The sequence below is a fragment of the Zonotrichia leucophrys genome, chromosome 6, assembly GCF_028769735.1.
Source record: "Zonotrichia leucophrys gambelii isolate GWCS_2022_RI chromosome 6, RI_Zleu_2.0, whole genome shotgun sequence".
In the NCBI taxonomy this organism is placed as follows: domain Eukaryota; kingdom Metazoa; phylum Chordata; class Aves; order Passeriformes; family Passerellidae; genus Zonotrichia; species Zonotrichia leucophrys.
In genome coordinates this window covers 160,650-173,791 of record NC_088176.1, presented here as the reverse complement: position 1 = coordinate 173,791, position 13,142 = coordinate 160,650, and the positions used below count along the sequence as shown (strand labels likewise).

The 13,142-nt window shown below is 40.3% G+C and overlaps 1 protein-coding gene across 1 annotated transcript; it reads left to right on the top strand.

Moving 5' to 3' along the window:
- The first annotated feature begins 685 nt into the window (after positions 1 to 685).
- On the top strand, positions 686 to 9,796 carry LOC135449774 (vertebrate ancient opsin-like). The gene is given in 6 exon segments (XM_064717099.1): positions 686 to 1,046; positions 2,531 to 2,741; positions 3,352 to 3,469; positions 5,684 to 5,923; positions 7,093 to 7,266; positions 7,268 to 9,796. Coding segments are annotated over 6 exon segments (1,128 nt in total). The 3' UTR covers positions 7,292 to 9,796.
- Positions 9,797 to 13,142: the final 3,346 nt, after the last annotated feature.

The window sequence follows — 13,142 nt, the reverse complement described above, 5'->3', positions numbered from 1 at the left end:
CCAGGAGCAGGGCTGAGCTGAGGGGTGTTTCAGCACTGATGTTTTCCCAGCAGAGCAGGGCTGAGCTGAGGGGTGTTTCAGCACTGATGTTTTCCCAGGAGCAGGGCTGAGCTGAGGGGTGTTTCAGCACTGATGTTTTTCCCGCAGAGCAGGGCTGAGCTGAGGGGTGTTTCAGCAGTGATGTTTTTCCCAGCAGAGCAGGGCTGAACTGAGGGGTATTTCAGCACTGATGTTTTCCCAGCAGAGCAGGGCTGAGCTGAGGGGTGTTTCAGCACTGATGTTTTCCCTGGAGCAGGGCTGAGCTGAGGGGTGTTTCAGCACTGATATTTTCCCAGCAGAGCAGGGCTGAGCTGAGGGGTGTTTCAGCACTGCTGGCTGCTGCAGGAGGAGGAATCTTACTGCAGATAAAGGCACAGCTGCAGTGAGAGAGAGGCAGTGGGCAGAGAGGGACAGAAGTTGCTCTAAGAGATATTCTTGCTAATCCCTCTTCCCACTCTCACTCTGCAGCGCTAAACTTTCTTCCAACTGAAACATTTTTCCTCAGTTATTATTGGAGAGCAGAAGGAGCGAGAGTTTGTTCGCACTTCTGTTGGAAGGAGCAAACATCTCGTTTTAATCCTGAATATTATTTACAGGTTTGAAACTCCAATATTATATGATATTATTTTTGCTACTGAACGAAGTAATGGATGCATTCAGAGCATTTGAAAATGGGTCGCTCTTGCCCAGTTACTTTGCTCCTGCCAGATGGGATCCCTTCCGCCGTCCCTTGGACTCCATCCAGCCCTGGCAATTCAGGCTTCTGGCAGCAGTAATGTTGTTGGTGACCTCCCTGTCACTTGCTGAGAACCTGGCTGTAATCCTGGTAACTTGTAAGTTCAAGCAATTGAGACAACCTGTCAATTATATTATAGTCAATTTGTCTGTGGCTGATTTCCTGGTCTCACTGACTGGTGGTACCATCAGCTTTTTAACAAATCTAAAAGGTTATTTTTTTATGGGATACTGGACTTGCGTGTTGGAAGGATTTGCTGTCACATTTTTCGGTAAGCTTGATTTTGTTTGTAGTTTTATGTTCATTTTTTTCAACTTCCTTCAATGTATTCTACTGTAGCTTCCCAAGTCACTGACTTTGCATGCCTTTGAATTCACTGGTATTTTCCCCTGTTATGTATTCTGTAGTGGAGAGTGAAAAATATGTCTCTCTATCCCTGTCATGTACATGGCCTGTTGCATGTGTAGTGATCATTGAATATGTTTCACAGAATGAGGGAAAGCTTTCCAATAGAATAGCAGTGCTGTGGGGCTTACGGTAAAACAATTTCAGGAAAAAAGTCCTTATGTATAGCTATTTTCGATATTTGTATTTAGGTGTGTGCATATACGGATAAATAAGAGAGAGAGAAAAAGAGTGAGTGGCTGCCCATAAACTGTGGAAAATCTCAGGGCACAGAACATCTTGTGTTCTCTGTGCTCCAGGGGCTCTGAGGAGCGGGGACACACCTGTAACAGTCAGTCTGCACACCAACATCTTTTTGTGATTTTTTTTCATGTCTTTTTTCACTTACTACAAAAAAATATTAGAAGTACTCTAAGAGGAAAAATCCTCACCACAGAGTAGCCCGTGTAAATACACCTCTGCAGCTTAAACAGCATATTAGTTTAGAACAGGGCATCTACTCACTGATTCCTGTGTCCTGTCGCTGTCTCTGAAGCTGCATGGGGACAGCCAGCAATGCTTGTCCCTGCTCTAAATCACACAGTGCTGATCCTCAGCCTGAAAAGGAGTCCCAGAGCTGCTCTCTGCCTGTCTGAGCTACACAGAGGGAATGGCACTGAGGGACAATGCTTCTACATCAGTTTGTGGCACATAAGCTCTGTCCTATGGAGAAGGATCAGGCTATTTCAAGATTTTGGTGAAATCTTGAAATTTCACTAAATTTCAAGGTAATATGTGCCTAAATTGATTATTTGGTGTTGTGGACACCTGTCTGCAGGTTTGAGTTTTCTGATAGCCTGAAATAGTTTCTGAAATAATTTTTGCGAAGACAATATTTTGAAGATTTTAGTTAATTAATTTGGATGCTACACATAATACGCAGCTTTTCAGTGCAGAACTAAAAGTGCAAGTCCTAATCACTTAACTGGCCTGATCAGCTGCTTGGTTTTGTAGCCCTTATACTGTAAACTGGCAAACTGGACAAACATGAAATGCTCTTCATTAAGTATTAGAAGAATACACATGAATTGCTCATCCTTTCATAACTTGTGTTGATAGAAAAGGTGTCTGATGTTGTGGGTAGTCAAAGAGTGTAAGTGGTTGCCCAGAGTTGTTGCAGTCTCCATCTCCAAAGATACTCAAAACCCAGCTGGACTTGGTCCTGAACAACCTACCAGATGGCTGAGGGGGCGTGATGAGCTCCAGAGATGCTTTTCAAAATAAGCAGTTCGGGGATTCTGTGATTTGGGATGGTGTTTGCTGTTCAGGGATGCACCCACGTTTGATGCTGGCTGTGTTCTCTTGCTGCAGGCATTGCAGCTCTCTGGTCCCTTGCTCTGCTGGCCTTTGAGCGGTACGTTGTGATCTGCCGCCCCCTGAGAAATGCGCGCTTGAGGGGGAAGCACGCAGCTCTAGGCATCGTCTTTGTGTGGAGCTTCTCCTTCATTTGGACCATTCCACCAACAATTGGATGGAGCAGTTACACCCCCAGTAAGATTGGAACTACTTGTGAGCCTAACTGGTAAGGCCACTCTCACAGAGTATGGTAAAAAAATGAAACTTGCAGTTCAGGATGCCTAAGGGCCAGGAATTTAAAGGAAAGGGTTAAAGATTATGTAAATCTCTGAAAAAAATCAGATGTAAAGGAAGTTGTAATAAAACAGATCAAAATTTTCTGTGATCAGCTTCTAAAACAAAAATTTCTAAAGGGTGGAGCCTCCATCTCTAATGCAAATAATCACTCTAGACCTTATGCTTTTTGTCAGGAGTCAAAGGACAAAGAGATGGATTTTTTTTTCAGAAGAACTGGGCAAAGCGCTGAGCCAGCTAGTCTGACCCCATAGCTGGCTCTGCTTGGAGCAGGGTGTTGGACTGCGTGTCCCCTCCCATGTAATGAGCCCCACAGTTCCCTCGTGCTGGCCCTGCAGCTGCAGGATCCCCTCCAAGCCCCTGGGCAGGAGATGGCCCAGGGCTCCCTCTGGGGATGTGACTGCAGCTGTAAAGGGGCATTTTGAATAAAAACATTTGACAAAAATGCTAGTGACAGCTTTGAAAAGAAAGATTTATGTTCCAAGAAAACAATAAGAACGCGTAGTAGTAATACACACAAAGGTGTTTTGTATTTTATACAGGTACTCAGGAGCTTATGCTGACCGTACATACATTATTACGTTCTTCACCACCTGTTTTATAATACCCTTATTGGTGATTTTGGTATCCTATGGAAAACTGGTGCAGAAGTTAAAAAAGGTAAGAAGAAGCACCCACAAGTAACCTTTTAAAATGCGTGTGCATGCAAAAGTTTGGAATTACTGTGTTTGATTTTCTATAAAGATCAGACATAAACAGGTCAGATCTGCAGACAGCAGACATAGTCAATTACATCCCTTGTTATACAATTACCCTTACACACAGAAATTCATGCTATGGTTAGAAGTGATGTTTTAAAGTGTGGAGTTCACATCACTTATCAGTACATCTCATTAGTCAAAATCATAAAAGTGAAAGAATGTCTACCTCATAAATAAATAGAATGATCCAGTACTGCTTTATTCCCAATTATGCTTCCATTCAGTGATATTTCATAAGACTCAAACCAGGCAAATTAGAATGCTGCTTTAAATGACTGCAGTTGTAAATTTTAAGAGTGCTGCCTACTACTTAGTAATATGCTCAAAATAAGCTGTAGCCTTTGCAAATAATGAAATGCGGTTTAATAAACAAAATATTAGATTGTCCAGGAATATTTAAAAGACTTAGAAATGCTTTTGAATTTTCTTTAATGGTTATGTTTACCTGATCCAAAGGAGAAGCTGCAAAATGTGACAAAGAAGACAATAGAACAGGAAAATTCCTATTTGGTCCAGGATTTAGGAACAAGATTTTCAGACAATATTGGTATTTCTATTTACTGCAAAGCTCTGAAAAGCCAGTTCCTGCAACACATTCTGCAACTCTATACTGAATTGACGTATGATTATATCTCACAACTAAGGTAATTTCTAAGATCTGACTACAGAGAGGGATCCAAGCCCCAGGACTGGTGACTTGGTGTTCCCAACCATCCCTCTTTGTGCATTTTGTTCCACACTTGTCACAGTGCAGGCTTGTTCCTGAGTGGAATAATCTGCCCTTAGTCCCAGTGACCCCAGCTTCACAATGCTAATTGTAGCTTTCACTTCAACATCAAAGTTGATGAAAGAAATTAATCTTTGGGAAAATAACAAATTAGCAATTTATAATAGAAGTAAATTATTATGGCAGTATTCCTTTGTATGGAAGATAAAGCACCAGCATGTTTTTCTTTATCAGTATTTAGAGAGAAAGGAATATCTATATGTGAAGAAAAGACCAGGCTGATACAAGAAAAAGATGAAACCTTTGCAAGTGCAATACAGAAGATTGTGTTCCTTTTCCAGGGGACTGCAATTCTGCTGAAAGGGAGGCTGGGCTGCTCTCTGTGTAAGAACAGCATACATTAAAAAATGCTATAGAAATCTCATATATTGGCAGAGTCTATCTTATGAGTACCAAACACAACCTTTCTTGACGCCTAATAACTTGCAGTTATTGTAACAATTCTTGGTTGCTGTTGTTGCTGTTGCTGTTATGTTTATATTCGGTAAAAACTGATGTGAATTGCAACTTTCTACAGAGATGAGGACATTGCCCTTCCTAGCAGGTGCATCTATACCTCTTTAAGCACAAACATTGAATTCTCCGTGTGCAGTTCAAAAGTATTAGGGAAAATGTCTCCATGGAGTTCTGATATTATTGCAGGAATTAAAAGGCCATGTTATGCAAACAAATCTTATTTTATTAGTATGTAATATTGCAAGACCTGGCATCAGGTTTTTCTGGAGCCATACAGACTTATTAATTATTTCTCGTGTAAAATAACATTTCATAACAGCACCTTGTTTTGCTAAGTCATCAGAAACCAAACAGGGATGTTTCCAGAAAGACACAGTTTTACATCAGCTAATTTCTGTATGGACATCTGTGCTTAAGCTTCTTGCATGATCGCTGAGGAAAAGAGGGAGAGCATCCCTGCTAAATGCCCCAGTCCCACTTTAATTCAGATGTCATTAGATCATCAATGCTCTTCTGGGGAAGGCCATCAAGCAGCACTGAGCCAGAGGAGCTCCCCTGGTGTGGATCTGCCCCTCGGTGAGGAGCAGTGTGCTGTCTGTAATTCTCGTGCCAGACCCAGCTGTCTGCAAAAGCGCTTGAATTCAGCTCACTATCTGCTCATGACTCACCATGATGTCCTTCTTTTTCACTTTGACAATAAAAATATACAGATACTTAAGCAAAGGAAAATTGCCTGCTGCTGGCAGATGGTGGTTGGTGTCCCTCAGCAGTAACTCGGGCTGCTGCACGTGGGAAGAGCAGGTCTTTCCTTCTAGCTCACCAAAGTCACTGCCTGGACACCTTGTTGTTGTTTTTCTCTTTTCTTAAAAGGTGTCAGATGCACAAGGCAGGCTGGGAACTACCAGGAGACCTGAAAGACAAGTGACTAGAATGGTTGTCTTTATGATCATTGCCTTTCTAATCTGCTGGATGCCGTACGCTGCCTTTTCTATCCTAGTCACTGCATATCCCTCCATTGAGCTGGATCCTCGTCTGGCAGCAATTCCGGCCTTCTTTTCCAAAACAGCTACCGTCTATAATCCAATTATTTATGTCTTTATGAACAAACAGGTACTGTGTGCTCTCAGAGTGTCTCTAACACTCATATTTTGCTATTTTGTCTTGATTTATAATGAATTATTTCTACCTACCTATGTGTTACTTAACAAGCATTACAATATCCGGCATTTAGAATGAAAAAAATAATCTGCCTGGTGGAAGATAGTGTGAGCATTCTCTGAGCATTATTGAAATATAAATGTTGGTAATTATTAGGTTTAGGAAAATATATTATATTATAATATAATAAATATTTAAAAGGAAATATAAAAATATAAAAAATATTATAAAGGAAAATCAGCTCATAGGGAACATGAGTTAGCTTCCTGTATGAAATTTATATTCTCAAGACTGTTCCAATATATTTCAATAATTCTTTAAGAACGCAACATCATTAAGTTGATCTTGAGGTGGGGTGCACATTTTCAAAGCTTGATTTTGTCTTGGGAAAATGAGGCATTTGTGGTTCATGTGCAGGGGGGAGAAGCATTGCACATCCCATTTAACAGGGAGCTTTTTTCTCTGGAATGAGGGCAGAGGATTGGATGCAGAAAAAAGGAATTGACATGGGGATGAACCAGAGTGCTGTGTGCTTACAGTGATAACAGGCACGATAATAAACATGGGCAGATTTCTGCAATGAATGCAGCAACTGAAAGTGGTGGCATTAAGTTCATAAATTAAATAAAGAAAAACAGTTGAGTGACTGTTGAATAAGAAATGTTGTATTTATTTATCCAGTCCTGCAGAGAGAGCTATTGCTTATCTCACGTCCTGTGGGCAGCACTCTGATCTCCCAAACCATGTAGTTGTGTGTTACACTTTACCCTGTTTGTGGATGAGAACAACAAAAACCCATCTTTGAGTAGCCAGGAATTTAGTATATGAAAGCATGAGTCTAGAGAAATGACCAATCATGTCCATTAGATATGATTACCTAGAAGCAGAAAAGAAAAATTGTTTTCTAGATTAAGATTGGCTCTTTTCAGAACACAATTTTTAGGTTTAGAGTTCTTTGTGGTGGCATAGGCAAATCTATTTTATAGGGTTATTTCTTTATATTCCCAACTGATTCATGAGAGAATTTCCAAGACTTTCAGCTAATATGCAGATTGATTTGTAGAATTGTATTTACATTTCTTATGTGTTTTGACTGATCTCCCGTTTTTTTACCTATTTAGTTCAGGCAGTGTCTGATTGAATTGTTCAGCTGTAATGCCATAGGAGCTGCAGAGTCCAACATGAATCTGACTTCAGAGAGAGCAGTGCTAACCCAGGACAGGAGAGGCAGCGAGATGGCCCCCATGGCAGCTCATGGCACCATTTCTAAGAGGAAAAGTGGAGATGGTCACAGAGGCCGACAACCTTTGGCTCCATTGACAGCTTCAGAAAACAAAATGTGTCCCATGTCGAGTGGGAGATGGGGTCACTAATGCAAAGCTGCAGTGCATTTAATGGTTACAGTCGCCTGATATAAATCTGTGTTGTCGCTGGGGACATTGTGCTCCTGTGGAGCTTTTGGGGTGCCGGGCTCCTCAGTGTGTGCAGGAGCCGCTTGGTCTGGGGGTGCAGGCACACATCAGCCACAAGGTGAGTGAGTCCCTCCTGCCCTGCATTTCTCCTCCCAGTCCTCAGCCAGCTTGCTGCAGGTGGTGGCACCCCCGCCTGCTGTGTCGCTCCCTGCACTCCCTAAGTGCTGTTTCTGCTCAAGTCACATCCTCACTGCTTCCATTGGGCTGCTGATTCCAGAATAAGTTATTAACTCATTACTACACCTCTGCTTTCAGCAGCAAGGACTGTAACACAAATACCGCTTCTGCAAACAGTGAAAACTCATGGAAGTTGCCAGCTTTCTGTGTCTGTATTCCATCTCATATTTAATTCACACAATGAAGTGCAGCAATATATTTAGCTTTAGTGGAATGTCACTTGCACATGAAAAGCCAAACCAGGTTATGAGTGTAATAAAAACAGACTTCTGTTTTACAAAGTGTTTGGGATCATTGTATGAAATGCTGCTAAGAACTAAGCTTGTGCTAAGGCACATTGGAATTTTAATCCTTTATAAAATCCATCTTTAATTGAATGCATTTTAGGAGAAAAGGCAAAGGCTGACTGTATTTAAATGCTTTAGAAGGGAAAACCATTATTTCTAGAGAAGACATTAGAACAATGCCAGCTGGAACAAATGTCGTTCCATAATGGTATAGAGAAGCTACACTAGTTCCACCTCTACAGGCCTTAGCCAAAGAAATGTGATATGGAATGAATCATCCATGGTTCAGTTTTACTTCCAAAAAATAGAATTATTTTACACAGAATAAGTAAATTATGTTTCTATCAGATTTTTTTTCCTGCCTTCTGTTAAGTTGATGTTGGAAAAACTATATTGCCTTGAAAGAGTGGGACTACCTGAGATACCTGGGGTCAAAGCTAGTCCCTGAGCAGTACCTTGCTTGCCCTGATTCCATTTTGGGATGGTAAGAGCCAAAGAGCGTAGTTAGTCTATGAATAAAATCATGAGCTGCAAAAGACGGTACAGTTTTCCTATTAATCTCACAAAATTTCATGAGGTGACTGCCTTTTAGAGTGTAATTTCGGCTTGAACTTTTGCAGGCCTCAATCTTAAACACAAATGTTGATCCTTATTGTGACAGGCACATTCTTTAATCCTGTGTTATCTGTAGCAGAGCAATGAGCAGATGTGTATGCCTTTTTAAAATGTTTTGGAAATACTGCAAGATAGGAAGAATATGGTATTCAGTTATTAATTCTCTGCACCTTTTTGTGCTCATTAGCCCGCTAAAACAGCCAGATATGATTTGAAAGTGAAAATTCTTGCATTTAAGACTCAGATTTTTCTCTTTCAAGGATATATTGACCTAGGTTAATCACAAGTTAATGGTATTACATATATTAAATCATGAAGAATTGGCAGAAGTGCTAGCATTTAATTAAAAGCAACAGAATTATTTTATCTTTGGAGAAGGTGAGGATATGTAAAGGATAGCTCTGTAGTACAAAATAAAGCAACAAAAATTAAGTAATCCCAAAGAAAAAAGAAATGTAGAAAAGCATTGAAATGATGTAAAAATGTATGGAAAGCAGTAGAAAACAGCAAGCTGTCTCTATGAGATGTAGCCATCTCTGATAGAAACAAGGAATAATAGAATCAATGGGTATTTTCATCTTAAAATGTCTTCAGTAATGCTTTTCAGGAGGAGGAGGATACCTTTTCCCTACTTACTGCTCAGAAAATACATTTTAGAAAGTGTGAACACCTTGGCACATTGTCATGGTGGGCCAACCAGAACAGTATCAGCCTGTGAGCAAAATATTGCAGGGCTCCCAGGAGCTGGTTGTTGTCTTTCGATGTAACATAATAAAAATTTTTTTAGAACTACGGGCAAAACTAGGGGTTCAGAGTTGTGCATAGTGACTAAAGGGACACATTTTTGCAATATGTGTTAGGAGCATGACATGAACATTTTACTGTATACAGAAAGTAACTTAGGCAATGGATGGTTTTAAGACCTTAAGATTTCATGAATAAAAGATGTTAACACTGCCAAAGTCAGCTTGCTACACTTGATTGGGAGCTAATGAACAGCATCTTGTGTCCTTGAATTTTCATTTTGCCACCAAGAGTGTGGCAAAAAATTCTCTTTAAAAATTTTTGTTTCATTGTCTATTGTTTGCAAAACTAGCAATGTAACAGAACACCACTTTCTGCTTTGTGATCATTGCATTTTAATGATGTAACCTGGAGAAAGATATTGCCCTTCCAACAAATCTTCCATGGTATAGGGGGATAGTTGCTTTGTGTTTTTTTTTTTTTTAATGTCAGCAATACTTCATCAATCTACTTGTTTGTATTGGAAATAGGTTTTGTTTTTTGTTTGTTTGTTTTTTAATATCATTTGATGGTTGCCATAAGACTTACTGTAGTGTTATGAGGTCATGTTTGCTCCTTTGGTATAACAGTAAGAAAGGCACTGACACTGAAGTCTAGCTAAATGATTCACTGAGTGAAAACCAGAAATTATGGAAAAGACAACAGCAATCTTAGGCCCCTTCTGGTGCTGGACATCTCATGTTTCAGCATGAAATTAATCTCTCCTTTTAGGTCATGACATGCTGCCCAGGAGGAAGTATTCCAACCTTGTTCTTGACATCTTTATAATATGTCCCAGTGTACAGAGTTCCCCTCACGTGCCTGCACAATGCTGGGCTTTCCAGCTGGCACACCGTGGTTCTGTCTCACTAGGAATGAGCCCACACAGGTGCATTTTCAAGGCAGGTGTATCCCGACATCCCGGCGGGTGCACAGGGGGTGGAGGGGTCGCTCAAGCCAATGAAGGGGCCTCTGTTCAAACTCTGCCCAGGCTCTGTCTGAAATCACTTTCTCCTCATTTCCATGTCTGCTGTGGCTCACCAGAGCTGCTCTGCATTCACAGTTGTGTCAGCTCTTTCTCGTGGAAAAACTAACACACAAATCTCTTGTTAAAGTTGTATATTCTTGAGAAAAAACCCTGAAAAAACAAGTGTAATTGGGCATGGGGGAAAATGTTCAAAATAGCCTCCAAAAATCATTTCAGTAAGAGATAAAATACTAAGGTTTGAAAGTACATTGTCCAAGCTATTTTTCATAGCCTCAAATTTAAAGAAAGGATATATTTTAAAAGGTCATAAGATCAGCTCACCTCATCATCCACTTGCAGGTATGATGGTGAAAGCTTAGGCACTGAATGTAGTGTTGGTGCACTTTACAAAATGTTCATGTTCCTGCTTTGACAACAAACAGCACAGCTTCTCTGGGGATTCCTTACTGCTTTTTGGAGATACAAATGTCTTAACATACAGATTTTGTTTCTCCTAAAGCCACATGTACTGCAGAGCACTGCTGGAGGAGTTCTTGTTCAAAGTGCAATAGCATGGAGAAGGGCGGAGATTGTTATTGAAGATAGCTCTACCAGAAGTTCACCATAAACCAAATTATTCCATCATAGGCTGGATGCAGATTAGCTTCTAAATCATCTATTTGTATCACATTATAAACAGATAAATTAATGTAACATGATAAAGCTATTATAATTGCTCCTTTTGCAAATATTTTTGCCTTGTGTTTTGGTAAAAATGCACTTAACCACATATCTGAGTTTCTTTCGCTTTTGAGTGATAAGACCTTGCCCTTACCCACACTGAACCTTTATTGCCAAGGGCTCTAAAAGCAAAAATGCCACTATCAATCAAACCAAGTTTGAGAAACACATTTTTCTCTATTTCTGATTTTCGATGAAATATTAATTCCTGCCTTTTTTTTTTTTGTTTCCTGATTTCTCTTCCATTAATTTCTTCACTGTGTTCAGAGCAACACCTCCAAAATAAAACACTTGTAATGTTCTCCTTCTGGTTGCTCTTACCTGCAGATCTGAAATCCCACTCAGAGGAGACTCCTTCCCCCAAGAAATGCACTTGCAAAGGAGAGAAGGGCTTGACAGTGAGGTGAGGCCTAAGCTTAAGCAGGCTCAGCATTTGCCTATGTTTAGAGTGTCCATGATGTTCCTCCACCACTATTCCAGCCTGCGTGTTCCCACAGATATACACAGGACAGATATATTTGACATATTTTTTCACAGTCTAGCTAGAGGAATAATATCCATATTATATGGCTAGAACATTTCTGTTTAATTATGACCTCAGTGAAACTGATTATCCAAGAAAACAGAGTCATGAACATTAACAATAATTCTCATCTCAATTATTAAGAAATATAATTTTAAATGATTGGTGAAGAGAAGATTCCTAGAAAATTTATTATAATGTTCTTTATTATAATACTTAGTATTATAGATTGTACTATTTTTTCTCTTTATTACATTATATTGAAGTCTCCTTTCCTATGTCACAAATAGTTAAAAATCTGTAAGAGAATTTAAGGGCCTTTCAGCAATTTGGCACACCACTTTTATCTCAACTATTATCTAGCTGCATCAAGATATTAATGTAGTCATCTCTCTTTAGTCTCAATGAATTACTATAAAAATGTCAAACAATTAGATTATATTGGCCAACACAGCCCTGTTTGATTGAGTGCAGATGTAGGCCATGTGCCTTGAATCACACTGATGAAAAAGCAGAAGGGTTTGTGGAATTCCAGTGCAAATTTATTTCAACGTGGATCCCACTTCAGATTCTAATGCCATCTTGCAATACTAATAACCAAAAAATGCTAAATAGGTATTTTCAGATGAAATAAAAGTCAGTGTCATTCAGGAGAAATACCAGTGAACTCTGTTAGAGGAGAAAAAACAGAAAACTATAAAACGAGCAAAGAAGCCAGTGTGCTGGTGCAGGCACAGATACTGCCCAAGGGCACAGATGTGACCATACCAAAGGAGCAAAACCAACATTTCCTTTGCTTACGGGAATAGCAGTGCTTAAATTCTGTTTCTGCTGGGCCAGAAAATTTAGTATATGCTTTTGTGTCAGGAAGACAACCAGTGTATAGCAATACCTAGTTACAAATGTCTCAGTGTTGGCTTCTGTGCCGTTCTGGTGGCCACTAGGACTGTGTGTGGATTTTTTCTGCATACACAAACTGTGCATCCTGTTGCACACGTGGGCCCACCAGGGAGTGGCAAGGGACAAATCCTTACAGATGAAATACCTCTCAATTACCTGGTGCCCACACAGATAACACGTGAAGAAAAGCTAAAGTTATGCTGTTATAATTTAAAAGCTAGAAACAGCTTCTGTTCCATGTATGATAAAAATTCGGAAGGCAGTTATGTCAGTGATATTTTGCTACAGCAGACACACCATGAGAAAAGCATACTGGCAGTGTACCTCCGTGGTGAAGTCTGCCTCAGCTGAAGGAGTCTGTTCCCACTGTGTGCCTGCACCTCTTTATCCGTGGCTGTCTGAGCTTCTTGAGCAGCAGGGCAGGAGAAAGCGTGCACCTGTGTTCTTACTGACAGTGACAGGACTGCTCGCTAATCTCCAGAAAAAAATAATGGCCCAGAGAAGCTCAGATGCAGAATGACAAGGTAGGAACTCTGTGTCAGTACCATGCATAACTTTGGTTAAACCACTGTCAGGATTAACCAAAGTACATGTGGTCATCTGCATACCTCAGCTGCAGAGGACTCCACACTCAGTTTCTGCTCTGTCACCTACCTCGAGTTCCAGGCTCATGTAAATTCTGAGGACATGACAGAACTGCAAATAT